The sequence below is a fragment of the Volvox carteri genome (assembly GCF_000143455.1).
Source record: "Volvox carteri f. nagariensis unplaced genomic scaffold VOLCAscaffold_63, whole genome shotgun sequence".
Lineage (NCBI taxonomy): Eukaryota > Viridiplantae > Chlorophyta > Chlorophyceae > Chlamydomonadales > Volvocaceae > Volvox > Volvox carteri.
In genome coordinates this window covers 127,060-153,766 of record NW_003307606.1, presented here as the reverse complement: position 1 = coordinate 153,766, position 26,707 = coordinate 127,060, and the positions used below count along the sequence as shown (strand labels likewise).

General features: G+C 60.1%; 2 protein-coding genes across 2 annotated transcripts; one reads left to right on the top strand and one right to left on the bottom strand.

Annotated features, from left to right (window-relative positions):
* Positions 1–1,181: 1,181 nt before the first annotated feature.
* VOLCADRAFT_97652 (uncharacterized protein) lies at positions 1,182–9,936 on the top strand (the record flags this gene model as incomplete). The annotated part of the gene is made up of 9 exons (XM_002956624.1): positions 1,182–1,247; positions 1,524–1,567; positions 3,353–3,435; positions 3,923–3,966; positions 4,247–4,303; positions 5,906–6,271; positions 7,833–8,003; positions 8,494–8,579; positions 9,819–9,936. 9 exons carry the CDS (start codon positions 1,182–1,184, stop codon positions 9,934–9,936), a joined length of 1,035 nt encoding a protein of 344 aa, XP_002956670.1.
* A 2,450-nt stretch (positions 9,937–12,386) lies between these two features.
* VOLCADRAFT_97651 (uncharacterized protein) lies at positions 12,387–25,731 on the bottom strand (the record flags this gene model as incomplete). The annotated part of the gene is made up of 10 exons (XM_002956582.1): positions 12,387–12,410; positions 12,635–12,960; positions 13,552–16,403; positions 16,647–17,693; positions 19,098–19,707; positions 20,364–20,599; positions 20,865–21,235; positions 21,645–21,756; positions 22,643–25,488; positions 25,672–25,731. 10 exons carry the CDS (start codon positions 25,729–25,731, stop codon positions 12,387–12,389), a joined length of 8,484 nt encoding a protein of 2,827 aa, XP_002956628.1.
* Positions 25,732–26,707: the final 976 nt, after the last annotated feature.

Below are 26,707 nucleotides of genomic sequence, written 5' to 3'. Positions count from 1 at the left end.
GCGCGAACACTCGCGCCACCTCTGCTGCAGATTGCGCGCCGGAAGGCGGTCCTTTCTGCATGTCAGCGTGGGCAGTTTAGGGTAGGGCAAGAGAAGCCAAGGATGAAGGAAAGGGCGAGGATGGGTTTCGGCGCCTTCCTACATGCTAAATAACGGAGGGCGAACCATCGCCGTCCCCATCCACACATTCATCACATGCTTTCTTTTCGGTGAAGGGCAGCAGGGTGTGTGTGATGTGCGGCAAGCGCTCAGTGGAACGGGAGCGCTGCCAAGCCTGCTCAGGGCAGGCCCCCGGCCAAGCGGGGGGTTGCACCGGCAACTACACGCGGGCTGCATGACACGTGATGTGATGTGATGCGATGTGACATAGTCCTTACGAGAACCGGTGCTATTTGCTACGGCATACACAAGTGTTAGAAGTCAGAAGAGCAGACCGTGACGTTGTTCGCGCGGAACGTGCCTTTGGATCGGCGGTGGTTGGAGAGCGCGTGCACGTGCACGTGTGTGCAGTGCCAGCAGCTGCCGCTGCGCCTGCGCCCCCAAACCCCCGCTGGGTTTTGCTTCCTTTCCAAGCGGCGCATGTTGCATGTGCGTGGTTGACTGGTTGAACAGCATGTACCTTGTCTGAGTGGTTTTGGCTGTGCGTATGTGGAAAGGAAGCGCGCCGGCGGCTATGCGTCGGTGGTGGCGGCGGCAGTCGGCTTGCGGTCGGGTTGGTGCGGCCCATTGACCACAGTGACTGGTGCGCTCGACACGGAAATACGACATGCACGAAAGGCGAAGTCGATATAGTAATCGGAATGGAACAATCTGAACGAGGAAGATCATTCGGATGGACGTTTATTTTCTGACTGGTTCGGTAAGTCTCCATTGGTCCATACATAAACCATCCGCACCCGATTCCACTGGTTGCCAATTAATGATGCTATCTATTTGACAATTAGGAATGTTTATTATTGTACCTAGAAGTGGTTATGTTACTTGCTCGCCACCAATTGTGGCTTGCGCTTGGCTTACGAGAGCGACGTCTGCAGCGAGCCAGGGCACTGCGATTTTGCGGCAGCGCTATGTTGCGCGCCGATGCGATGATGGGTAGGACCGCGCGGATCTCTTGGGTTGGGCTTGGACTCAAAACCGCGCAACTGTGCTGTCGGTAGGTCTGTCGGTCGGACACACGAGCTATGACTGCGTCCCTCGAGTGCGCGCGTGTTTCTGCCTGCCTGCATGCGTGGTGCGTGCGGCTCATGGTGGGCTGGGCTGGTGGCGGGTTTGGCCAGCCCTCGGATCCCCTTCCCTTTCTGGGTTTCCCTCCCCTCTTCTCTTTCCCCCCCACCGCCATCTCTTCCTACGCCCCTTATCCTCTCCCTTGTCTCCCGTCCTCGCGATTCGGCCTATCTGGTCTGTTCCGTGAGCACGGTGACTGGCTTGTTTTGCGGCGCCTCCGGCCATGCGTGTGTATGAATGTGCGCTGCGTGTGTATGTATGTGATGCTGCGGAGCCGTCTCCGTGTTTCTCTCTCGCAGGGAGCTCGTCCCTCGGTTCGACTGCCGGCTCCAGTCCCCATTGCGTGAGCTGCGGCGGCATAGTCTGCCGCCGGGACCGTGGGTGGTGCCTTGCTGCAGACCCGGCGGGTCGGTTGGTGGGTGGATGGGTTTCAAACAGCAGCCCAGTCAAGGGGGGGGAAACGAGGGCAGGCGGTTCCAGGACACGTTGGCCTCTGGTTTTGTTTTCATAGTTAGGTTAGTTGTCAGTTGGGACACTTGGTAGGTAGGGAACATTTGTGTAGTGCTTTAGCTGCGTTGCGAGATGATGGTTTGTGTATATACATGTATAGGGGAACCGGAGACGTTTCTTGCTTTTTGCTGCTGCTCTGACGATTGGGTTTTATTTGAAGCGTTTAAACCTACGAAGGAGAGGCGGAGGAGGAGGAGAGTACTACTGCAATACGGCAGCTTACACGGCCGAGTGGCTTGATGTACTGGGCCGCCGCGCAATGGCAGTAGTGCTAGTGATGGCGATGGCGATGGTGGTCGCAGAAGTCGTGGTCGTAGTGTTGTGTGTGATGGGTGGTTGGATACCCCCTTGATGCCTTTTTCGATTTGGGGGTAGCGTGCGCAGCGACCACTGCTGTTCGCTCGCCCGCCTGCCCGCCTGCCTGGCCGCCATGCTGGCACCATCCACCACAGCTCTTTGGCAACCCTGACATTCAAGGTCACAAAAGGTTTCTCTTGTGAAGACCGAGAAGACGCAGAGGAAGAAAGAGAGGAGCACACAGCCCTCACTTGGTGATTTCGCGCCCGTTTGGGAAAGGGGTAGCCACCGCGTGGTGGTTGTACAAGCCAGCGCGCAGGTGTGAGGAGCGTCATGCACATTAGGTGCCTTCATTCGCCGGCGGGAGACCGCAGGTTCCTACTGTAGGGCAGCTGCTGCGGCGGCTGCTGCTGCTGCCATTGCAGCGCGCTGCTATAGCGTGCTACCGCGCGTTGGAAAAAGCGCGTAGTAACTTGTAGGCCACGCATGGCGTCCCTTCATTGCCCCTTCAAGTGCTTCCCAGCGCATACCGCAACCTCCTCTGCTGCTGTAAGCACGGTCGTCAAACGTGATATAGCGATTATAACAGTTGGCAGCCGGCTCCTGTATCCTATTCATAAAAATACCGATGCCGGAGGCTTGTTCCCGGCGCAGGCTCAAGCAGCGTTTGCAGCTGAAGCCATCCAACACGTCCCGCAAAGCCTACAAGTTGTAAATATTCGACGTTTCCTTTTTGGTAGTATCCAATTATTTTATTTCCAGTTTCGATGTGGACTTCGACTAACCTCCTAGTGCTCGTTCGGTACGGTAGGATCGGTGTTATGTGTGGACGGCTCATCCAGGAACAACTGCAAGGGTTGGACCTCGCAAGGATGCATGCACATACTCACACGCGCGCGCACACACACGCACACACACTCACACACACACACAGACATAACGCTGGCATGCAGTCCGCTGGTCGTTGCCCGCGGGCGCAAGCCGGGCGACCTCCGCTCTTTCTCTCTTTCCCCGTCTCTCTCCCTCTTTCCCCTCTTTCCCTTCTCTCCGGGCCACGAGCTGGTGCGGTTGCACAGCCTGTACGGTGGTCAGCGAGCTGTGTACGGCCTAGATCTTTCACAGGGCATGGTGGATGTTGCTTAGGAGGCCATCGACTGCAACCCAGCCAAAAAGTACCTCCGGAATCAGCAGCAACAACCACCACCACCACCGCAGCCGTCGGGGGCCCCTTAGCCCCACATGCTCATACATCAGCAACAACAGGTGCCCGGAAGACCGTAACCCGCCGCAGCCTGTTACTTGACTTTCCGTTGTTGCGGAGGCGACGCAGCCGGAGGCAGCAACGGCGTTGGCAGTGGTTGCGGCTACCGCAGATATCGTTGCTGCTGTTCGGGGCCGCTGGAGGTTCGTGTGGCCAGCGCCTGCTTGTCTGGACGCCTATGGACCCGCAGCGGTAGTGTTGTCGGTGTCTGGGTTGCAGCAGATGGGCCCTATGGCGCCGCAGGCAAGGATGGGAGAAAATGCAGGGCCGACAGAGCTTCAAAGTCGGGGGCCATGAGAAGATTGGGGAGCATGTTACGATATACGATATACGATAGGAGGAGTACGGAGCAAATGAGTGTAGGGCCCAGCGGGGCGCTGTTGAGATGTGTTGGGCTGGCGCTGTGTCCGGTTGACGAGCTGTTTGAAGTCACTCAGGGGGGTACGTTGCGATCACGTTGGTTGCCGCCAAGGAGCAGCTTCTTGCGGCGTTGCCATGCCGTCACCTTGCTGTTAAAACTTGGGGAGGGGCACTGTCTCCGCCCAGCGGCCGTACCCGCCCGCTGTTCCCATCCTTGTCCTTCCCCCCTCCACACGGCACTCATGATGGACCCTTCTTCGCCCTTTACAGGCCCTGAGGTCCTGGGTTTCGCCGGGCGGTGTGGCGGTGTGGCGGTGTGGCGGCTTTCTAAATCAGACCACTTCGCCCGCTTTTAATGATGAGCAGTGTTGTGCCTTGATATGTACACAGGGCATATCTTGCGCCACCCGCCGGGTACTGTGATGGTCTATGTTTCGTTTGGTCGTCCAAAGCAATACACTGTTACAAGTTTGGACAATAACGCAACCCAAGGTGTTACACACACAGTACGTCATACCGCGCATGTCCTGCGGTGCCTTGCCAAGCGACGCCGTTCCGCGCACTGTCCGATGATGTCGTATGGCACGGGCGCAGGTCGACCGAACGGAGCAGCACAGTATGATGTGGGAGTCAGCCACGAATCTGTGGAAGGTGGGTCACCGTGCGGGTCACTGGGGTCATCCCCAGCCGGCCTGTGTCGCTTGGTGTGCTTGCGTGTTAGTAGGCTGGCTGTGGGCTGGCTGTTAGCTCCTCGCATCTCGCTCGGTTCCTTGACGCGCGCCCGCGCATGTGTGAGCCTCTACATCATCCAGGCGCAATGACTCCTAACACTCCACCATCACACCTTTACACAAGTCCACACACGTTCACGCCAGCCACGCAAGTCCACAGCATCGTCCGGGACGGCTCAGTTCTGAAAGGATTTGCTCCGACATTGCTCTTGACATACACACGCACGCTCATTGAGTGCTTCCATCCCAATCCCACTGCCCCCCCACCCAACCCAAACCCCGCCCCACCCCACCTCCCCCCACCCCCACATACACAAGAGACACAGCCACCTCCCTCGCACCATTCCAACTACAGCCGTTGGGGCATGAGTTGATGCTGCACAGTCTGTTTCTTGTTTCCGATTTATATTGTTCATACCATTCGTGCAGTACTATTGTACGCAGATTAGTAATGTACGACGTGATGCATTCGCTTGCATTACTTGTGCAGTTGTTCGAGTCGTACTGTCGTACGTGTCGTGTACTGTGTGTGTGTGGGGGGGGGGAAGTGTGTGGAAGTGTGTGTGTGTAAGTGTGTAAGTTCACATCCTAGGGGCTGGGATGTGGATGATGTATGGATGAGGAGCTCCGGGAGCTCCGGGCTGTTGAACCGAACAGCGCCGAGCCGTGTCAGATGGGCACCATCGGGGGTCGCAGCGGGTTTAAGAGTGCAGGGGGTTCACTTAGGCTGTGATGCTGGAGAGTCCGCAGAGCTGGGGGTCCTCCTCGCTACGCGCCTTTTTACAACGTTCCTAGTTTGTGCTCTTCATGGACCACCGCAGGCGAGCTGCTGTCCAGCGATCTTTCAGCAGGACATACATACATACATACAAACAGGCAAACAGACAGGCAGGCAGACAGACAGACAAACAGACAGACAAACAGACTGACAGACAGACAGACAGACAGACAGATAGACAGACAGACAAACAGACAAACAGACAAACAGACAGACAAACTGACAGACAAACTGACTAACACACGAGCAAGCGCCTGCGCGCGAAGTAGGATTCCTTTCCAGCCACAAAGGCTGCACCACCACATGCAGCGCTCGGCCACCAGCCTGATGCAGCAGGGGTCAGGTGCCGCTGCTACAGGTCCCGATAGCGCGTCTCTATAAACGTTGTAACAGCGGTTGCATGCCACCATGACCATAAGCTCCCCCCGTCCCCTTTCTCAGTCAAAAAGCCATTAAAATACGTCGATCATTACCATTTATCACAACCATTATCACAGCCAATACCATCGTCACTATCACAGCCACTAACATTATCTATCACAACCATTATCACAACCACTATCACAACCACTATCACAACCACCACCACAGCCATTACCACTTTCACAATCACTATGACAACCATTATCACAATCACGATTAACAAATAACAGAAACCCGCCAGCCCGTGCACGCACGGCGAATGGCGAAATGGCGCATAGAAATCTATGGCCACGCTCCCCCCTCCGCTCGTCTCCATCGCAGATCATGGCTGAGGGGGGCCCTTGGCGAGCTAGACGTTTGGCTCAGGGTGGCGAGGCCATGGCCGACTTGGAGAGCGCCTCCTTGACAAGATGGCGGAACAGGTACTCAGCGACAGCGGCAGCGGCAATGGCCGTGGCAGCGGCAGCGGCAGTGGTAACTTTGTGGGGAGCAGCGATTCCCCCTGCTGCAGCGGGAGCACCGTTGCGGCCCCGTTGCCCGGGTCGTTGCCATGCGGAGGGGCACCGGACCCGGCGGAACGCACAGACAGACCACTTGCCAGCCTCGCAGCAGCAGAAGGAGCAGCAGCACCCACCTACGCCGGCGCCGCAGCAACAGCAGCAACAGCTGGGGCCGCCCTGTCGCCAGGTTTGGCGGGGCAGCCGGCGAAGAAAAGATGGAGGTAAAGGTGGAAGTGGAGGGCGGGGTTGACATTGCAGCTGCCCTCATGCGACGACCGCAGATTTCATTTCTTTATTGAAACCGGGACACCTGTGTACGGCATCCTCCCTAGCAGTCGGCGCTATAAAACGCTGACTGTGTGGGCTGTAGCCGCAGGTCCGCTTATGGCACCGCGAAGTGTCCCCAAAGTCTAACGAGCCGCCCAATCCCCAGGCCGCAACGTTTCCCTTATCCTCATACGATATATATATATATATATATATATATATATATATATATATATACGAATATAACAAGGACTCTGCCTCCTACGACCATCTACGGGGAGGCGGCAAAAGGCAGTTTGGCAGGGCTATGGCTATTTCGGATGCGGACTTCCCCTCCAAACCAGACCCCAGCCTTAAGTGCCCGGGAGAACGGCCAAAACGCGCGCGTGTGTGTGCGCGTGTGTCTGTGTGTGCAGAATGGATGCGGCACGTACAGGAACAGGAATAGATGTACGACAGTGTAGGGTGCTGCTGTACACCGTAAGCCTGGTTTCGTGGTGTTGGATAGGTTGGTTGTTTTGCAGCGCGTTTTGGGGACTATGCGGGATTAAGTTCTAATGGTAAATAAGTAAGAATTTTTATATCGGCAGCAGGACATATAAATTGGCCATAAAGCCATAATAGTTTCTGGTATGGAACGTGGAATTTATATCTTGGTTGCTGGTTTATGTACCGTAGTGTCTCTTCGCTAAGAGTTCGCGCCAATGTCCCATTGCCTGGTTAAGCCATTCTACCTACCTACCTACCTACCTACCTACCTACCTACCTACCTACCTGGAGCTGTCCGTGTCCCAACAAATTTGGCCACGTCCCTTTAATCCCTATCGTATTCTGATGGACCATTCTGCCTAACTCTCTTAACTACCTTATCTCCTACAACCAAGTCCCTGCCATCTGCTTTCTACCTAGGTATCTGTCGTAATGCAAAATCGTATGCCGTACCTATCGCTGTACGTAAACCCTACTACTCGACCGACCTCGACCTGCGCACGCCAAAATTGACCATTAAAGCAGTAACTTTCTGCAACATCACATCATTAAATCAAAACATCCGAGGGGAAAAAACGCTCTAGGAATACTCCACGTTGCGTAAACACATTCATATCGCGGGTAGGGAGGACTTTCGTTTGTGTGTGTGTGAGCAGCGCCTCGGCAAGTGGCAAGTTTGCTTGGCTTATGCAGACTTTGTCATTAGTGCAACTCATGCATCAGGATGCTGCTGTCTTTGCTGCTCTAATTGCCGAGCCTCGTCAATCTTGTAACACAAGGACGAATTTCTGCACTCATCTCGAAGGGATGCCCTCCATTCACAGCCTGTGTTGGCTCGTGTGGAGGCCTCGCGCATGAGCCGGGAGGCTCAAGGAGCACCCGGCCAGTGACAGCCGCCTCCCTGGATACCACAGGACCTTTCACACGGCTACTTTCACTGGATTTCCGCTTCCGCCTCCTGGCCCCTTCTGGAACCTTCTCCTCGCCAGCAGCAGCACCCCGCAGCAGCAGCAGCAGCCGCTGGGCATCTTTTACAGCGGAGGACCTTCGCCACGCCACGCCACGCCACGCCACGCCACGCCACGCCACGCCGCGCCACGCCACGCCACGCCACGCCACGCCACGCCAGCCTTGTATGTATGCATCCGGCCGCCATCGGACCGGTACATCTCCGCGCAATGGCGGCCTGATGCACACACGTGGCGCTACCACCAGCCCTGGGGCCGCATCCCGCGATCTTGAGCTAATTAGGGGAGCACATGCAACAAAAAATATAACAATAGCAGCAGCGGCAACAGGAGCAGCGTTGTCGGACGGGGCGTGATCGGCGCAGCGGCAGTAGCAGCAGATATAGCAAGGTGTAATATACACACGCACACACACACACACACAGAAAGCATGTACGTCACCGGCACTCAAGCATCGCATGTCCTCTAGAGATGTAGAAGTATTCGTTTTGGTGGGTTTGTGTGACAGCCTTTCCACCTATCACTTCGATGTCACCTCGAACGCCACTACGGTGACCAGCCCTGTGCCACACATAGCAGCGCCGCCTGCCTCTCCCCGAGGGGATTAGCATTACCACATGTCCCGCACCGTTAAGTGACACCGTGTTACAGTTCTCTTTTACGCTGGGTGCGTGTTCGCGCGCAGGGAGCAACACGCTCTGGCAAATCATTCGTCCACAAATTCTATCGTCCAGCGCGCATCGGGGCGCTTGCGGCCAGTGTGGATGGCAGGTAAGCAAACACGCTATGAGCTGCTTGGCGCTGTTTTAATCTTACGTAGGAGCTGTACGTTGTCATAGCCTAGGCCTTCAGCTTTGCTACGCTGTACTGGTCGCGGATGTAGCCCACACAATAAGTTGGTACCTTTCAATCTCCATGCCAACGACGGGACGGCATCGCGGGGATGCAGCCGGCGGATGATCCGACCCAACGTTTCATGCGCGTCTCTTCCGCAGTTGAATCACGTAATACCATTTTGCATTTACGGCAAGAACTCCCGAGTGCTATGCTAGTTCCTTCATGTTGTGTTGCTCAAAAATACTTAACTGACTCGCTGGTGTGCTTGTGCACCGCTGTGCACCTACGGCGACGCGTTCGCTCTGTCCAGCCCCCATCCACGTCCTGGAGGCCGCTTGCGCTTTGGTCTCTGATCTAGGCCAGGGTCTGACTTCCCTTACTTGCATACATGTTCAACCCTAATCCAAGGCCGGTGACTGCAGAATTGGCTGTGGAGACCCCAACGGTGCGGTAAAAACGTCGCGCGGCCCCAGTTCCCGCGGCCCTACTGCCCCGGGAGTGGGCCGGTCGCCCAGATAGAGGGTCGATGCGTCATATCCCGTGTGCATGTGTCCGCCCTTTGTGTCCGACCTTCAAATGCGGCGCTGGGAAAGGGCCCACAGCTCGCCGCGAGCTGCAGAGCTGTCCCGGCTATATACCCCAGCTCCGCTTCAAACTGGTGGATCCTCAATCCCGGCAGCAGCTCCCGGCAGCTATCAGGCCACACTGGTGTTCACCTTGTACGGCACGCATGTGGATGGTCGGTCGGGATGATGATGAGGCTGAGACTTTGCTGGCCTTCAGCTTTTAATGCACGGACGAAGTGAGGGTCAGAGCCCGAGGCGTGCACGGTAGCGGCTAGGCCAGTACGCTGTGGCCATTGGTCAGCATGACGATTAATCGATAACTTGGTGTCAGTTTCTGAGCCCTCCTGTTCCGTCTTACCATCCGTCCATCCATCAGGACGCTACAGCCGCGCCGGCTGCTGGCTGCAGAATAAGGGTGCTGGTTGTCAGCACAGCGGCGCGAAATATCATCAGCCACAGCAGCAGCAGCAGAAGCTGAAGCTGTTTAACCGCTGCCTGTTCCGCTTGCATGAAGTCCCAGTGCCTTGTGGATGCACGGTGCCGAATGTCTGTCTGTCTGTCTGTCTGTCTGTCTGTCTGTCTGTCTGTCTGGGACCTCCACGTGCAGTGCTGGGGGCCCGGCCGGACGGCCAGCCGCGAGCCCTCGGCCGGAGAGCCTGCGAACCGCCAAGAGCATCACCACGGGGTCCCCCAAGTGGGGGGCTTACCGATACGGATTGGCATGAATGGATTTGCATTACCGATAGAAGATATAATATGCGAAGGCAAGGGGACAGTGGTGAGTGCCATTTTTACCCGGGGCGCCCATAAACACATTTCCAGCTTGCCAATATACCGCTAAGCAGCTTTAAGACATCATCTCTTTTGAAACCCACCCAAAACCTGGGATGGGTGCTGCGTTGTGGCCTGTGGGATTTTGATTGTTAACCTGAACGGTAGTAATCGATACAGCAGCGAAAGTGGGAAGCTTTGTCGAACTGCCATCTGGGGCGTGTCACGGATCGCAAGAGCCACAAGAGCACATCCCACGCCTGGCCGGGCCTCACCTGACACACCTCGCACCAATGCCGCGCGCCGGCTCCTCCGGGGTCCTAACACGGCGTCGCCTTGAGGCTGATGCAGGTCACCCGTCCTGCAAGTGGAGGTCACGACCCTCTTGCTCTGCAGCTCAACCCAGCTTCCCATTGTGGGTGCGAGGCATGAAAGATAGAGCGAGTGGCTCTACGCCAAAAACCCTAACTGGAAATTACTGGCCAAGCAGTATCCTATGCGTTCCGGAAGCTCTTCCCATGACCGTCCTTGGCCCGCCAAGGCGGCCAGCTTCATGTCTTAATGGCGGCGGCTGGGAGGAAATAAATGGCGTCCCGACAGAAATTTTCAGGTTAATAAAGCAAATGCCGTGTCCTGCCTGGGCCTAAGTCGCTGCCTAATGCTGTCCTCCTTACCAACAGCTAAAAAACATCTGCGAGCAACTGCGCTACATATAAATCGCCCAAAGCGGCGATCCCATCCGAACTCTCCATAGGTGAAGGAAGAATCACGCTGCAGACAAGAGCCGTGGACTAGCTAAAGTATGAAAGCGGGAAACCGAAAGAGTCTACCGAAGTAGGAGGAAAAAACACAACCACCCAAACAGCGCGACACGCAGCCCCTAGCAAGGCCGGCGACTTAAACTTCCAATGCGGCCAAAGCTGTGTATGCCATAAACCAAAACAACAAATGCAGGACATAGCAAGCCCCCCAACGGCAGCTGCTGACAATGTTCGTCGTGTAACCCTTTCGCCAGCTCGTCCATGTCATGCCCCCCTGCTCGCTTCAGGTGACGTAGACTCGAGAACGCGGCTTTGGTCCTTCGTGATTGAGCTTGAGCTTCAGCATGAGCTTCTACTACTACTGCTGCTACTACTATGACCACGTCGTATGGCGCCGCGCAGGTGCTGTTGTCAGCGGGCATCAAAAGACAACACCACATATGAAGTCCGTTCGGCGCCAGTACTCCCACCCCTTCCTCCTTCATGGCAACCCAAGTAGACCCTAAAAGCCGATAGGAGGAGCGGTGAAGTCCGATGGGACGAGGTGGTGGCCAGCTGTCTTAAGACACTTTTCACGGATTGCGCTCCCGTGGCCGCCCAGTCTATGAGAGCTGCTGCTGCTGCTGCTGCGACGGCGACGGCGACGGTGACGGCACACCCCGTTCCAATTGTCAGCTGCGACGAGCATACTCGCCACCGAACAGCCCTGCGGCCCATGTCCTCGACCAGAGGGGGACACGTCACCGGCCTGTTGACAAGCACATGAGAGCGGGAGCCCCCGGGCATCCAACCCAGGTGGTCGAGGCTTGTGAGGCCCCGAATGAGGGGGACCTCGTAACCCCCCATCAGGTGCGACGCTTAGTCGTGTCCTAAAACACGACGCTTGACGCCCCTGCCTTGGCTGCCACCGCCGCCTCCTCCTCCCCTTGTTCGCTCACTCGCTCAGTCGCTCGCTCTACCTCTCTACCTGCTGCTGTTGTTTCCCTCACCCGCACTGTCGTAAGAAAAAGACGAAACAGCGGCGCGGACCGCTGTGCGCGGTCAAAAAATGCCTGCAGCCGGGGGGTTCCCTGTATCGTGTCACTGCTGAAGGCGCTGTAACACCACAACCTCTTCGACCCTCTTCTCCTTCGTAGGCCTCGCAGCGTGCAAGGCAGATAGTGGCTCGAGGACCCGAGACACAAGGAAAGGGCCTCGATATTATGGGTGGGCCTGGCGCAAGGGCAAGGGCCGTATCGCGCCAAGCCACCCCATGTATGCTCCGTTTCGACAGTCAGTCTTTGGCGACCGCCCTAGCCTCAGACTGGACCTCTTAAATCCTATAGCCCTAAAGAACAGAGACGCCCCCTCGCGACAACGCCTGCAGCAGCACACCGCATCAACAACACTGCAGCTCTTGCTACACATACATACATAGATACGTACACACACGTCCTACACCGCCGACAACCGCCGACCATGCATGCTTTGAAAAGCCCACGCGGGCGCGTGCCTGGTGCACGTTTCAACTGAAGTAAAGCATTCGACTCTCAAAAATACATGCGCACAAACACAGGGCACATACATGGACCCGTTCTTCCAGAACAACGCAACCCTCGATGCCTCCGACCCTCCGTAGGGTCTTCATCTAGGGTTCCTCCTTTTTAAGCATCCGGCAGGCAGACAGGCTGGCTGCCACCCGGGAGCAAGCACGGAGGCAGGCAGGCAGGCAGGCAGGCAGGCAGGAAGGCAGGAAGGCAGGAAGGCAACCAGCGGGATATCTCCAGTAGATTTCGGAGGGGCGCAGCGCAATCTGGCACGCCACGGCAACAAGTCCGCAATGCATACATGAACGGGCCGGCACGGCACATCAGCTGTTGCGAGGCGGCGAGGAGGGCGACTGAGACCTCACCCTGCAGCCGCCTGCCCCCATCATCTCCCCTTCCCAGTCCAGCTCCCGCCGCCGCTTGCTGCCACCGCCGCCGCCGCCGCCGCTGTGGCCCTCCCGCTGCCGGGCGTCTCCAGCCGTAGAAGCCGCTGCCTCATGAAGTGCGGAAGTGGCCGATGCCGCGATGCCGGCCGTTACTGCTGCGCCAAGACCGCCGTCGGCGCCGCGACAGTGGCGGTGCTGCTGCTGCTGCGGGTGTGGCTGCTGCGACGGCGGTGACAGGGCCCGCTGCCGCTGCTGCTGCTGGTGAGAATGGGCGTTTCGATTGGACGCGCCATGGTTTGATGTACCTGTAAGTTGAGACGGGACAAAAGCAAGGTCACATAGTGTAACGTACCCAACATCAAGAGCAGGGCAGGGCAGGGCAGGGGCACAAACTCCTGGGCCATTCAGTAGGCTCTTAAGAGGCTCCACACCGCTAAGCTACAACACAACTTTGCCGCGGCGCGACAACAGCTGAACACACGTGCTGAATGTCTGTACGGCAACGGCGCAGGTAGTGGCGGAGCTCAGGGCAGCATGGGAAAGAAGGTGACGATACGGTATGCAGCGGACTTTGTGCCGTGCAGGAGTCCACCCTTTCTTAATGCTCCTGACTATGAACACACAGACTTGAGGCTGGGTAGCAACGTAGCCTATACAACGTAGCCACCCGTTCTCTCCGCAACGTCCACACCGCACGGGGCCATCTCATGTTGCTTACACCTCAAACCATCACACACATACACAACCCATTCCGGGTTTCCAAATCACTTTAAAACCGGAAAGTGATTCACGAGCCACGAGCCTTTTCCGACGCCCGCTGATGCATACGTGAGCAAAAAAAGAGGTCGCCAATCCGAGACCCTCTTCCTCTAATTGCGGTCGCCGTTCTCACGTACCTGCTGCCCCGCTCCCTCCTCCTCCTTCTCCACCGCCGCTGCCGGCCCCGCTACCTTGCGATGGCCCCAACGACAGTGGCGCACGCGGGGGTCGATTGGCTGCACCGCTGCTGCCGCCGCCGCCGCCGCCGCTCTCATGCTGCTGCTGGTGCTGCGACGAGGACACAGAGCCACGCCCGGCAGTTTGAGCCGTAGCCTTTTCCTTGCCACTGCCGCCACCACCACCACCACCACCGCCGCCGCCAGCGCGGCGCGGCGAGGCGCTGCGGGCCGAGGCAAGGGGCTGCGGACGGCTCCCGCCAGTAGCAGCAGTAGCAGCAGCGGGCGGCGAGACGACCCGAGGGGAGGAGGGCTTTAGCCCGAGTAGCGGCGCCGCGAACGTGAAGGCGTCTCGGCTATCCCGCGGGTTCAGATTGTACACAATCGGGTTCCGCTTACGTGGCTGCTGGTGCTGCTGGTGCTGCTGGGCTGAGCCTTGCTGACTTTCTGCGCCCTGATCTCCTGCCTGCGCGAATGGCGAATGTTGCTTCGGTGGGTGTTCAGCAGCAGCCTGACCCGGCGCCCGCAGCTCTGGCCCCAAGGAGCTTGCAGTCTGTGTAGCGTTCGGGGGATTTGGGCCTGGAAGGTGTGGTGCCTTGGGGTTTTGGGGGCATGGCGGCTGGTGGGATGAAGACGTCCCGCGGGGGGAGCTCGGCCGCAGCTGCTGGGGTCCGTGTGGGGAGAGGAGGGGGGATGATAGTTTCGGCGGCGGTGGGAGCTCAACTTCCCCCTCCTCCGCCTCGCCTTCAATCCCCTGGTCCGTGTCTTTGGAAATGAGCCGCCGGCCGCTTGCGCCACCGCCGCTGGCTGCCGGGCCGCCGGGGACGTGCGGCTTCCGATGGTGGTTCCTGACCAGCGTGGCGCCGCTGCCGCCCGGGCCGGGACCAGGGCCAGGGCTTGCTGGTCCCGCCGCGTCGACTGCCTCTGGCAGCTCGCCCTCCTCCCCCTCCTCACCGCCGCCTTCTGCCTCACCCCCGTCCTCACCATCCTCCCGCCTGGGTGACGAGCCGGCGGCTGGCGGGTCCGTATCCCGCTCGCCGCCGCGCTCCCCACGTTCCCTATCCGCCTCCTCCCGGCGCCGCTGTCGCGCCTTTTTTCTCTCCCGCTTTTGCTCCCGCCGCAGCTCGCGATCCCGCTCACGGTCCCGGTGGTCCCTGTCCCGATCCCGCTCGCGATCCCGGTCGTGGTGCCGTTGCTTCCCCGCATCCTCAAATTCATGACGCGGCGACAGCTCATCCGGTAGCGAATCTGATGGAACCACTCGCTTCAGGTTGCTGCCCAAGCTCTTGCGCCGCTCGTCCGGGGCGCCGATGCCGCCGCCGCTAACGCCTGCATCGCCGGACACTACGGCGTGAGAAGGACCTCTCCCGTAACCGCCGCCTGCGCCGCTATCACGGTATGGCAGGTCTGGCATAGGTTCGCCGCCGCTGTGGCGCGGTGCGGCCCGGCCGCCGCGGCCGTTCGCCGAGGGGGGATAATCGTTGCAGTGCTGTGGCGGCAGCGGCGGCGGCTGTTCGCGGCCGGGGGAGTCACGATACCCGTACCGTCCGTGCGGCGGCGGCGGCGGCGACTGCGGCCGGGCGGCGCCAGGGCCCCCTGGGCCCGCCCTGCCTGGGCCGCCTGGCGGTGGCCCGCGCATATAGGGCGGCAGCGGTGCCCCGGATGCTTCCCACTCCGCTTCCCGGTACTCCCGCGGGTGCATATGTGGGTGGGGCGGTAGGGGGCCCCCGGGCGGGCCGCCGCGTACTGGGTCGGATTCCCGCCGGCCTCTGTTACCCGGCGGTCCCCCGCCACGGTCCCATGGGTCACCTCCTCGATCCCGATCCCGATCCCGATCACGGATGCGGTCACGGTCCCAGGCAGAACCTCCGCCATCCCAGTCCCGTGGGTCGCGATCTCGTGGGTCCACATCCCGTGGGTCCCAACCTCGCTCGTATGGCGGGCCCGGGTGCAGCGGCGGCGGCCAGTCCCGCGGGTCACGATCATCGTAACGACGCCGCGACATATCACGCTGGGGTCCGGCGGACGACTGCGGCGGTAGTGGCGGTAGCGGTGGCGGCTGCGATTGGCGCAAGGAAGGCTCCCAGTCCCGAACGTCATGATCGCGGTCGCGGTCGCGGTCACGATCGCGGTCTGCGTCTCGCAGAGGCAAAGTCGTTGGCTCTCGCTGCTGCTGCTGCTGCTGCTGCTGCACCAACGGCCCGCGGCCATCCCGCGCACGCTCTCGCTCCCTTTCTCGATCTAAACCTCGATCCTTTTCACGTCCTCTGTCTCCCTCTCTGTCCCTGCCACGCCCTCGGTCCCCCTCCCGCTCGCCCCTGGCCGATTCCTTCTCCAGGCGATCCGCCTCCATACCATGCTGTTGCTGGGATGCCGGCGGGGAGGCCTGGTACCCCTGGGAGGACTGCTGCTGCTGCTGCTGCCGGTCGCGGGGTACGGTCTGCAGCTGCTGCTCCTCATCTTGCCGTTCCTCCGAAGCCGCGCGAGAGGAGCGACTGCGCTTACGGCTCCTGTCCTTTTCCCGGTCTCTCTCCTTCTCCCTGTCCTTCTCCTGGGCCCGGTCCCGGCCCCGGTCTTCCTTTAGACCCAATTTTAAAATCCTGGGCTGTTCCTTCTCTTCACGGGACTTCCCCTTGCCCCGCTCCTTGTCTTCGGGCTCTTCTCGATCCTTGTCACGATCCCGTCCGCGTTGACGTTCTCGTTCCTTGTCCCGATCCTCCCTACCCGCCTCAGGAGAGAGCCCCATCTCCTCTTCCCCATCTCGCTCCCGCTGCCGCTCTTGCTTCCGGTCCCGACCGCTCCGGGTAGTGCTGCTAGGTGCCACCACTGCCGCCACCGTAGCAGCAGCCGCGGGACGGGGGCCCCCGCTGCCGCCGTGCTGTAACTGTGAGGCTGGAGATGCGGCACCTGCACCTGCAGTCGTGTCGGCCTGCGCAGGTAGTAGCTGTAGGCCACCGCCGTTATTAGCCACGGGGGTTGCAGTAGGCCCTTGGGATGACCCCCGTGGCTGCGCTCCCCCCGTGGTGGACACATACGGAGCCACGGGTGGCGCTAACGTTTGAGTCGCGGCAGCAGCAGCAGCAGCAGCCGCGGCGGCTGGGGTCGCAGTCGCCTTCGGCGAAGTAACGCAGCTCGGCGACAGCGCCTGTGGCCCTGCCGCGGCAGCTGTGGTCAGGGTGATTGTAGCAGCGGCAGACGGCAACACGGCGGCCGTTTTGGTCGCTGAGCCGGGGCGGGTGGGCTGCAGGTGCGGCGGCAGCGATGTGGGGGTCTTGACCGGTGGCGATGTGGGGTTGGGCAGCATTGGGCCGTCTAAGGGCAGCGGTGGCGGCGGCAGCCGGGCAGGGCTCGGCGGAGCCGCCTGTTTCGGAGCAACCGATGGCGGCTGTGGAGGTGCCTCGGGTGGTAGCGGCGGCAAATGCAGGTCTGCCAAATGCGGCGGGGAAGGACCGGCTCCGGAAGTTGGCATCGGCGGCATGGGCGGTGGCATGGGCGGCGGCAACGGCGGAAGCGCTGGCATGGGCGGCGGAAGTGGTGGTGGCGAGCCACCGCCACTGCTGCCAGCGCCAGGAAGGGGTGGATGCGAGGGTGGCGGCGGCGGCGGTGAGGGGGGTCCATGTGGCGGGGGAGCAGGAGCTGGCTCCTGCGGTGGCGGCGGCGGCTCGGTCGGCGGCGGAGGGCCATGGAATGGCAGCGGCGGTGCCGGCGGCAGCGGTGGCGGCGGCAATGGCGCTGCCAGCGGGTGGGGCAGCGGCGGCTGCCCAGGCCAAAGCGGCGGCACTGGTGGCATGGGCATCATGAAAGGCGGCGGCTGAAGGCCAAGAGGGAATCCCATAGGCCCAGGTCCCATTAACGCCAGCAAGCCATCTGGCGCCCCCATACCCATGCCATGCGGCTGCGGCTGTAGCAGCCCCGGAAGTGGCGGCAAGACCGTGGCTGGGGGCGGCACGGGAGGCGGAATGGCTGTTGAGGGCGGCTGTGGCGCTGCGCCGCCGCCACCGCCGCTGGGGGGAGGCGGTGGCGGCGGTGCTGAGGGCAGCGGCGGCTGCCACTCGCCGTCCTCATCCTCAGACATGTCCATGTCCACATCGTCCCACTCAGACCTGGATCACACGACAGAAGCATCACGCAGAGGAAACACAGAACGTCAGAGAGAGAGAGAGAGAGAGAGATGAAAATCGGAGAATTTCCCCATTCCCATCTAGCGCACAATAAGGTGTCCGCCCCTCCTCCCTTTATTACCTCCTCCTCCCTCCCTACTCCTTTCCCCATATAACACCATCTGGGCCGTACGGGATAACGGATAAATCTGATACCATGCCATGCGATGGGATGGGAGGCAGAACTCCCGGACAACAGGAGGCCATTTTGCCCGGGGCACCCTCCATTCTCCCTGGCTGCCTGCGGAGCTAGGAGACATATTTACTTCGCCAAGTTGGGCGCTAAGATACGTCGTCGGGCGCTAAGCACAAAGCGCAAATGCGACACCGTTTTCTTGTGCTGAATCCGTCTTCAATGCACGACACGACACCCCCCGGCTTTCCATGCACGTGGCTTGCCGTTGGTTTCCCTACCCTGGATCACGTCGCCTGCCTAGCTGGCCAGTGGAGCCCACAACGGAGAGACAACTCCCCTTTCGCTGTGCTTTCACCTACTAAACGTCACGATAGCAGCACTCATACATTTCCCCTTCCACCCCGTATGCAACACCGCCTGTTGCCGGGTGCAGCGGCCGCCAATACTCAGATACCGAGCCCTAGCAGAAAGCATTCTGCCGTGGCCGGGCAGCAGCCCATGGGCCCTCTACCCCATGATGCACCCGTAGATGATTGCTTTACGGAAGCCGCGGACACAGGCTCCCACGCAACGACCAAGGGCTCCCATGCAGGCGCGGCGAATGCGGCCCCGCGGCTAAACCCTGGGAAATGGCACACATCCCTGCACCCGGGCATACGATACGATTGCCTGCTCCTATTGCCCAACCCTCTGCCCCCAGTGCTGGATCTTCCCCCCCAGGGACTGTTGTTTCCCAACCCACCTATGTGTGTTGGATGGGTTGTGTCTGTGTGTGTTTTGGGGGGTTTACTCCTCCCTGGAGTTGCGTTACCCTCGAAAGGTGTAACGGACCCCTAGGACTCGGGGCCCCAAGGACCAGCCGAAGGCTGTCCGAAATAGATAAAATATCATAGAAACTCGTAAGTGCAATTACTGTCCAAAAACCAATCCCATGTGACCAGGTGCCAGTAGGTAGCGGACGTTAAGCGATTCCATGCTGCTGCCCCTGTTCTTTTGTGTACTGGTTCGTCCTTAGGTATGTCGTTCCAAATTCTCCCTTCCCAAACCCCGCAAGTGCGGCAAAATGTGGCGTGAGGACAACAGGCACCATGGCTAAACTCCGCAGCGCATTCCCCTCGGCGATGCAAATTGCAAGTTCGGCCCCATTCGATTTCCCCTCGCCCCTCTTTACCTCACTTGCCCCTTTACTCCCCCCCCACCGCCGCACCCACCGTCGGCCGGTGGACGAGACCTCATGGCTAGGCGCGGCCGGCATATCGAAAATGTTGGGCTGGGTGTCCTCCTCGGTCACCGAGCGGCTGCCGGCTGCCGCTGGTCCCGTCGACTGCGACGCGGCCGCCGTTGCTATTGCCGCTGCCGCGCCCGCCGTGGCAGAATCGGCAGGGGCAGGCTCCCCGCCGTACGCCCACGTATCCAGGTCGTCCATATCGTTTCCAGGCGGCGGCGTAAGGCCCGAAATGGCGGGGATGCCGACGCGTGCAGCATCCGGCGGAGGCGACGCCGGGACAGGGGGAGCAGGGACGGCAATGGTTGACGCCGCCGCGGCAGCGGCGGTGGCTCCATTGGCGCTGGTGCCGGCGCCAGCGCCAGCGCCAGCAGCAGCACTGGACAGCGGCATCGACGTGATGAATTTCGGAGCTAAGCTGGGCCGCGGAGCTGCCGCCGGCGTCCTGGACAGCCCCAGGGCCGCCAGCTTGAGCTCCTCCTCCAAGTGGGGGTGTGGTGGTGTGACGTTGGGGGCTGGCGGGCCGCCACGCAGCGGCGATTCGGGGTTGAACTGCGGCAGCTGCACGGCAATAACCTCACGCCAGGTGACGGTGCCTGCGCCAGAAGAACATACAGCAGGTGAGGAGCCGGAGCCACAGCCAGGTCAACTCAGCTGCGCGTCCGGGCCGTCGAGGGTCTCTCAAGTCCCCACCTCGCACGGGCACGAAAACTTATATCACAGCCCAGCCCAACCCAACTGGAAGAAAGGTCATAACGAGGTGTCGGGACAGAGAACTTTCGCCCTGTGTTTTCTGTGCATTCCTTGCTCCAGGACGAACTACTAACTAATCTTCTACCCCAGTCAGGCATACGTGCCTGGGCACGTAACCCCCATCCAGGTATTCACCCTCCCCCGCCTGCTTGGCCGCCCAGCGTGTACCGAAATGCCGCTGTTTGTCTACCTGATGGGCGGACAGGCGCCCTTCTTCGGTAGTAGGCGCCGTTGCCTAGGCGGGCGAATACGCCCCACCCAGGTACATCCCTACACTTAACCCCCTGGCTGGTTCCCGCCTGGTCCCTTTTTCGCGGCCCTCCATGCTCACCGCCATCATTCCAAAAACCCAGAATCCACGCCGCCGTCATCCATCCATCCATCCATCCATCCATCCACTCCACGCACTCACCCATTCCGCACCCATTCACCAAGATTGGATCATATTTGTACTACCAGGGCACCTACCCTCAAACCTCATACACGAGGCGGCGCCCACCTGAAAAGTCCGGCTCGTTATCGTCCTCCGAAAGGTCCACCTCAATGAGCTTGGCCAGGGGCTCCCCCGTCAACTCATCTTTGGAGTCCTCCAGGGAACCGTACGGGTTGTCAATGAAGCAGCGGTTGGTCATGGGGCCGAAACGGTTGATGTAGTACATCTCGTACTCGCCCATATGGTAGTTAAATCGCGCCAGGTTCGACGGGCGCGGCATCACCATGCAGTACGGCCGCCGCCTGGTGGTTTAGTTTCGGTGGAAAATGGCGTTTCGATGGCCGCCAATGGATTCTGTTTAAGTAAAAAACGATGCCTATTGGTACCGCGTAAGATACGAGCAGTGTAGGACTCGCCCTTGCAAGCACGCACGCACGACATGCGCGCGCTGACATGGGCCGCGAAGCTGCGTTGGTTGGGCAGCAGCGCCAGCATATGGGCCGCACAAATCGAAAGCATGCATATGTAGGTAAATGGGACAGCCCGCACACTGCGACGCTCACGTACCTGCGGACGCCTGCGACGATGGGAGCTCCCGCATGGCTCATTCGCTGTGGCCCAGCTGCGCCCTCACCGCCCATCTCGACGTGTAGGCCCGCAGGTCCCCCGCGTGGCCCCGCGCCGCCAGGCGCCATGAAGGGGCCTTCAAGATCGCCACGACCTGGTATCGGCCCCAGCCCCGACGCGGCAGCGGCGGCAACGGCCGCCGCCGCCGCGGCTGCCCCGGTCATTGATGCGGTTGCTGCTGCTGCCGCTGCTGCCGCTGCCCCAGCAGCCGATCTGGATTTGAGCATGCTCTCCTGCTCCGTGAGAATTCGGTCCGCCATGTCCAGCACACTCGCATCCAGCAGGTTGCGCTTCTTCCAGACATCCGTGACCTGCTCATCAGCGTGACACACAAACACACGTGATGTTCGTTTGCATGTCTGTCTGTTTGCCATTCATCCATGCATGATGTGCACCCCCATCCATGGTTTGTGCCATGCAGAAACAGGCCATCATCGCACCAACCCCAGTTGTAATGAAAAAGACAGCATCCTCGCACATATTCGTTTACTGCCACTGCCGCTCCGTGTTTGTATCAGTGGTAGGCCAATGCAAGGGACTTCCTTCCTGCCTCTGCCTCTGCAGGAAAAACCCTGTGCACTTCGTGGGTATTCACCACCCCGGCGTGTGTTTTTAAACCAGGACCAAATACCCCCCCACCCCACCCCCGAGCTACACCTAACCGTGCCCACGCTATCCATCCACCCAGCCCCCCTCTAGTTAGCCAGCTAGCCATCGTACCTTCCTTACGGCCCTTAAATGATGTTCTGTAAAGACCTTGAGCCGGAAGGACGCCTGCAGACCCGAATTAATCCATTTGGGCCAGGAGGCGATGGCCTCCTCCTTCGTGCATCTGAGGCCGGAAAAGGGTAAAAGTAGGAAAGGAGAAGCGCGTTGCAGCTGTGGGGGTGGAAAAGTGGAAATGCGTGGCAATGCTGCGCAAATAGTCGTTTCCGAAAGAGCATTTCAGAGAACCAGACGTGACCCTCAAAAATGCGTCAGCGAACAAGACCAAACGCAGATTCTAAAGACAAAATCAACCACCAGGTAGATGGATTGCGAGGGACGGTAGGAAAGGTGCACCGTATCCCACCGGGTTAAGGAGGTATGAGCAAACACGGAAGGAAGGCAAGGAACATTCTCAACAGGAGCCCACATCAGTCAACACATTTTGCTGGGAGGGGAAATCCACAATGGTTGGGTACCAAGCAGGTACCAGCAGGAACACTACCCGTGCGACCGGGGCCCTTGGTTCGCTAACGCTAACGCTAACACTAACGTTAACACTAACGTTAACACTAACGCTAACGCTAACACTAACGCTAAGGCTAACACTAACGCTAAGGCTAACACTAACGCTAAGGCTAACACTAACGCTAAGGCTAACACTAACGCTAAGGCTAACACGGCAAGCAACCGCAGGCCGTATATCCACACGCAGGGGTGAGCTCGGCCGCCCGTGTTTTTGCGCGTGCTAATGAAACCAACAGGGCTCCAGTACGGCCACACTAGTTCGCCTGCTCATCCCCGGGTCACGACCACCCCTTTTTACGTCCCCTCCCGCACCTGTACAACAGCAGCGGCAACATACTGTCCATTACTCATGGACACTTCCATTTCCCACTTGCAACATCCTTCTTTCCTGAAGCTCGCCTCATCCCGCCGCCTCGCATTGACGTTTTTGCATACAATGCCCCCTCGCTCCTCGCCCCCATCCCCTCTCCAGCCCCATGCCGCACCTGTGCAACATGCTGTCCATCACGTAAAACACGTTGAGCCGCTTGGCAAGCACCGCCGCCACGCGGTCGCACCCCGTTGCGTCGCCCGTGCAGCTCTCCGGCGCCAGCAGCGCCACCTCCTCCCCCAGCAGCCCCAGCTTGGAAAAAAAGCCGCGCGCCACACGGTTCGCACCCACGGCCTTGGCCATGAGGATGGCGGAGTTGGCAGTGGATTTGATGGCGCTCTGGCTGTTGCTCAGGGCGTCCAGAGCCCGGCCCAGAAGCTGCAGCAGCAGCTGCTGGACGCCCGGGTTGGCGGTTTCCGGCGTGGCGCCGGAAGCGATGGCCGCGCTGGCGGCGGCTGCCAGCGCCTCCGCCGCCGTGCTGCCGCTAGCCAGAGGCGGCACGGCCGGAGCAGCAGTAGAGGTGGCGGCCGTGGAGCCGGGGGGGGCAAGGGCAGCAGTGGTGACGACGGCGGGGGCTCCCGGCGGCACGGGAGTTGTTGTGGCTGGCGGCAGGCTTGCGGTGGCGATGATACCGGAGGGGATAAGCGCCGCCAGGGCGGCTGTCGGGGGCAGCGACGGCCGGGCCGCCAGACTGGCGGCACCCACGGCCGCAGGTACGACAGCAGCGCCATGTAGCGCGGTGGCGGCAGCGGCCGGCAGAAGAGCCGATGGCCTTCCGAACGTGGCAGCTGAGATGGCGCCCTTGGAGGGTGGCGACTCTACGGGCTCTCCAGCCGCCGCCAGGTCACGCTGCGAGCCCTGACTTGGGCCTGGATGGTAGGCTTGTGAAAAGCTGAGAAGCGGGTCTTGCGACTGCTGTGAATCACATTGCGGCAGGTGTGGCATTGACTGCGAAGCCGGCAGAGCCGCCGTGACGGTGGCACCGGTGACGGCGGCGCCAGCAGAGGCAGGGGAAGCAACAAGCGCGGGCTGCGGAACAGCCGCCGCTAGTGACACTGTAGACGCCGTACGCGGCGGCAGGGACACCACCGGTAGCGGCGGAAGGGTGGCTTTGCTGACGACTGGGGGCACGGCTGCCGGCGCGAGTAGGCTGACAGGCAACGACGGCTGCGGCAGCACCGCAGCTGCTGGGAGTGCTGTGGTGCTTGCAGGCCCTGGTGCAGCCGCCTTGGGCTGCTGTTGCTGCTGCGGTGGAGGTGACAGTTGCGAGGGAATATCTCCCCTTTTTGGCCCGTCATCCTCCTGCTGCTCCTTTGCCTGCGCTGGTGCATCTGCCGCCGCCGCGGCCGGCCCCGCAGAGAACTCTACAGCAGTAGATGGTTTGGCGCCCTCTGCGCCAGCGGTGGCTGCAGCGCCAGCGGCGCCTTGGGTGTCCTTGGCCATCCCTGTGCCGCTGCCTGCCGCTGCACTTTGAGACTGGCCGTGCTCCGTCGCCGTCCCAGCCCCCGCCGGCTTCGACGACGCGGCAGTAGCCTTCCCCGTAGGCTTGACGGCCAACGGTCCCTCAAGCTTCACAGTGCCCGTGTGTCCGGAATCCCGCTGCGCCCTGGCCGTCGGCACGCCCAACAGACCCGCGGGTCGCTGCGGCGCGGCTGTGTTGAAAGACATCTTGCGCTTTGCAAGCTGCTCCTCGTTCAACAGCGGCTTTGGTCTGCCGGTGCCAACCACAGGCTTGGCGTCCGGGGCCCCTGCCGCCTTCTGCTGCCCCAGCTGAGAATCTGTCGCAGCAGCGGCCTGGGTAGACCTGCCGGCTTTAGCGCCTTTGTTAGCGCCGACGGCAATAGAGGCCTCTGCTGGGTCGCCTGGGGATGCGTCTCCATCCTTTATTGCTGCTGCCGCCTGTGTCCCTAATCCCCCGTCGTCTGAGATCGGACTTGCGCAGCTGGGCCCCGGTGCGTCGGCCTCAGCAGCGACGGCAGCAGCCTTAATGTGGACCTTGCCGTGGCTCTTGCTGACAGGCGGCTTTTCGTCCGGTTTCTCGTCAAACTCGTCGGAGTCCAGCCTGACCAGCCTCTGCTGCTTGATGGGCGCTGGAACTGGCTCTGCGCTGCCGCCGCGGCCTCCACTGCCGCCAGCGGCAGCATCAGACGCCATCGCGGCAGAGGGCTGGCTAGCGGGCTTAACTAGTGACCCCTCCAGGGCCGCACTTCGTGGACGGCCAGGCTTCGCCTTCGCCGCACCTCCGGAACCGCCCCCAGCAGCGGTGTTTGCGTTTTTCGGAGGGCGTCCCCGTGGCCTTTTGGCTGGCGGCTGATCGCCTTCTGGCAGCGGATGCTTGCGCGGCCGCCCTGGTTTTCGTTTAGCGCTTTGTTGCTGTTCGTCTGGCTGCGAGTGCGAGGAGCCCGGCTGCGCCTCGCCAAAGGGGACGCTGCGGCGCGGCTTGGCATCAGTATCTGGGGTGTTTCGTCGCGCGGACTGTTTGGGCGGAAGTCGTGGGGTGCCGCTCAGAGCACGGGACAGGGAACCACCCGAGGACAATCGACGCGCGCGAAGGGCATCGCCGTTTGAGTCTTTCTCGTCGTCGCCGCTGCTGCTGCTCGCGCTGCCGTCATCGTCGCCATCCTCTCGTTCTTGAGCACTGCCGTCGGAGTCGCTTGACTGATTGTGGGGGAGCTTGGGATCGTGACCCAGGACGGGCTCGAACTCAGCGGTGTCCAGTTCGTCCGGCGGTCTCGGCAGGCCCAAGGGCTTCCCGTCCCTCCAGGCAAGGATTTTACGCACGGTGAAGGGATCTTTTGGGTGCTCCTCATCTTCGACGTGCCATTCGGAGAAATCCGGCGTGAAAACACCGTTTTCCTCGTCACCATCGTTGGGATAGAAAATGGTCCACGGCGCTTCAAGGTGCGTGGCATCATACTTGCTAATAATGCCCCAAAACTTTCCCTCCTTGCCCCAGTCGACCTGCCGAAAAGGACCCGCAACCGCGCAAACGTAGCGACAGCAAGGAAGCAGTCACATGCATCCTCAGTACAGTGCGATCGTGCTTTTTAGTCCGTTACTCTACCGCCAGGAAGGCTGGCTGCCTGAGGCTGAAAGCACGGATGCACATCAGGCGGTTGGTAAGAGTGAACGAGAACACCGCACCTTGCACTCCTTGTCCAAGATCTGTTGAACCTTTGTGCGGAACTGGATTACCGTTTCCATAACTCAGAATCATAACTCCAGCTTTACAGCGCAGCTATCACCGCCGCTGCGTTTGTTTCGACAGAGGAAGCATTCAAGACGGCATATGGAAACTCCTGCACAAAAATCTTCAAATTATCTCCAACTAGGAGCTGCCTGGTGAAGCAATCGTGCACTTGCGCGTCGGGTGTACAGCTTTGTTGTCTGGCAATGGCTCGACGACACCTATCCTATATCTACAGACCACGAAAGGTAAAACAATCGAAAACATTACATGTGCCACCCTCACAGGCTATGTAGTACCAAGCCGTACTTTCAACAGGTCCATTTGGTGAGGTGGGGAACGGCCCACCAGCCGTCACGCCTCTGAGCCCCTGTGGCATACGAAAGCATGCTCTGGCGGAGTATTGTTATAATCTCCTGCGAAAAGCACATGCCGCATTTCATAACCCTAGGCCCCACCCGGGATACATCCCCTCCCCGACTTTTCGAGGTACCGCTGCACAGGTTTTATCCTTTTTAATGCAGCCGTCCACAGCTGTCCACAGCCGAAACAATTAGGTCGTTCGTCACAAGCCATGTCATGGTTGTGATCGCTGAGGCACATTTGAAAAACACAATTGAGGATAAAGACAAAGCAGATAAAGAAGGGTTCCGTATCTTCCGGGTGGAGAGGTGAAAAGAAGCCCTGAGGGCCGATTACGGAGGCGTTGCACTATATGTTCGTGAGTCACCCACGCGGGGTATTACGGTGGGCAACCAGCTGCTAAGGTGCGAGTTCATTTGGATGCGCATTAGCCTTTCTGCAGGTGGTAGTCCCCTGGTGGGAGCCTGCTATCTCGCACCAGAGACGTCCAGGGTCTACCCGGATGGTGGAAGCACCGTAACACAGCGCATTGCGGCTGCGGAAACAGCTTTTACCAGGATCCAACAAGCACTGACGGAGTTCAGGGTTGGCGATGAGGACGTATTGATAGCTGGGGGCTTAATACACGCC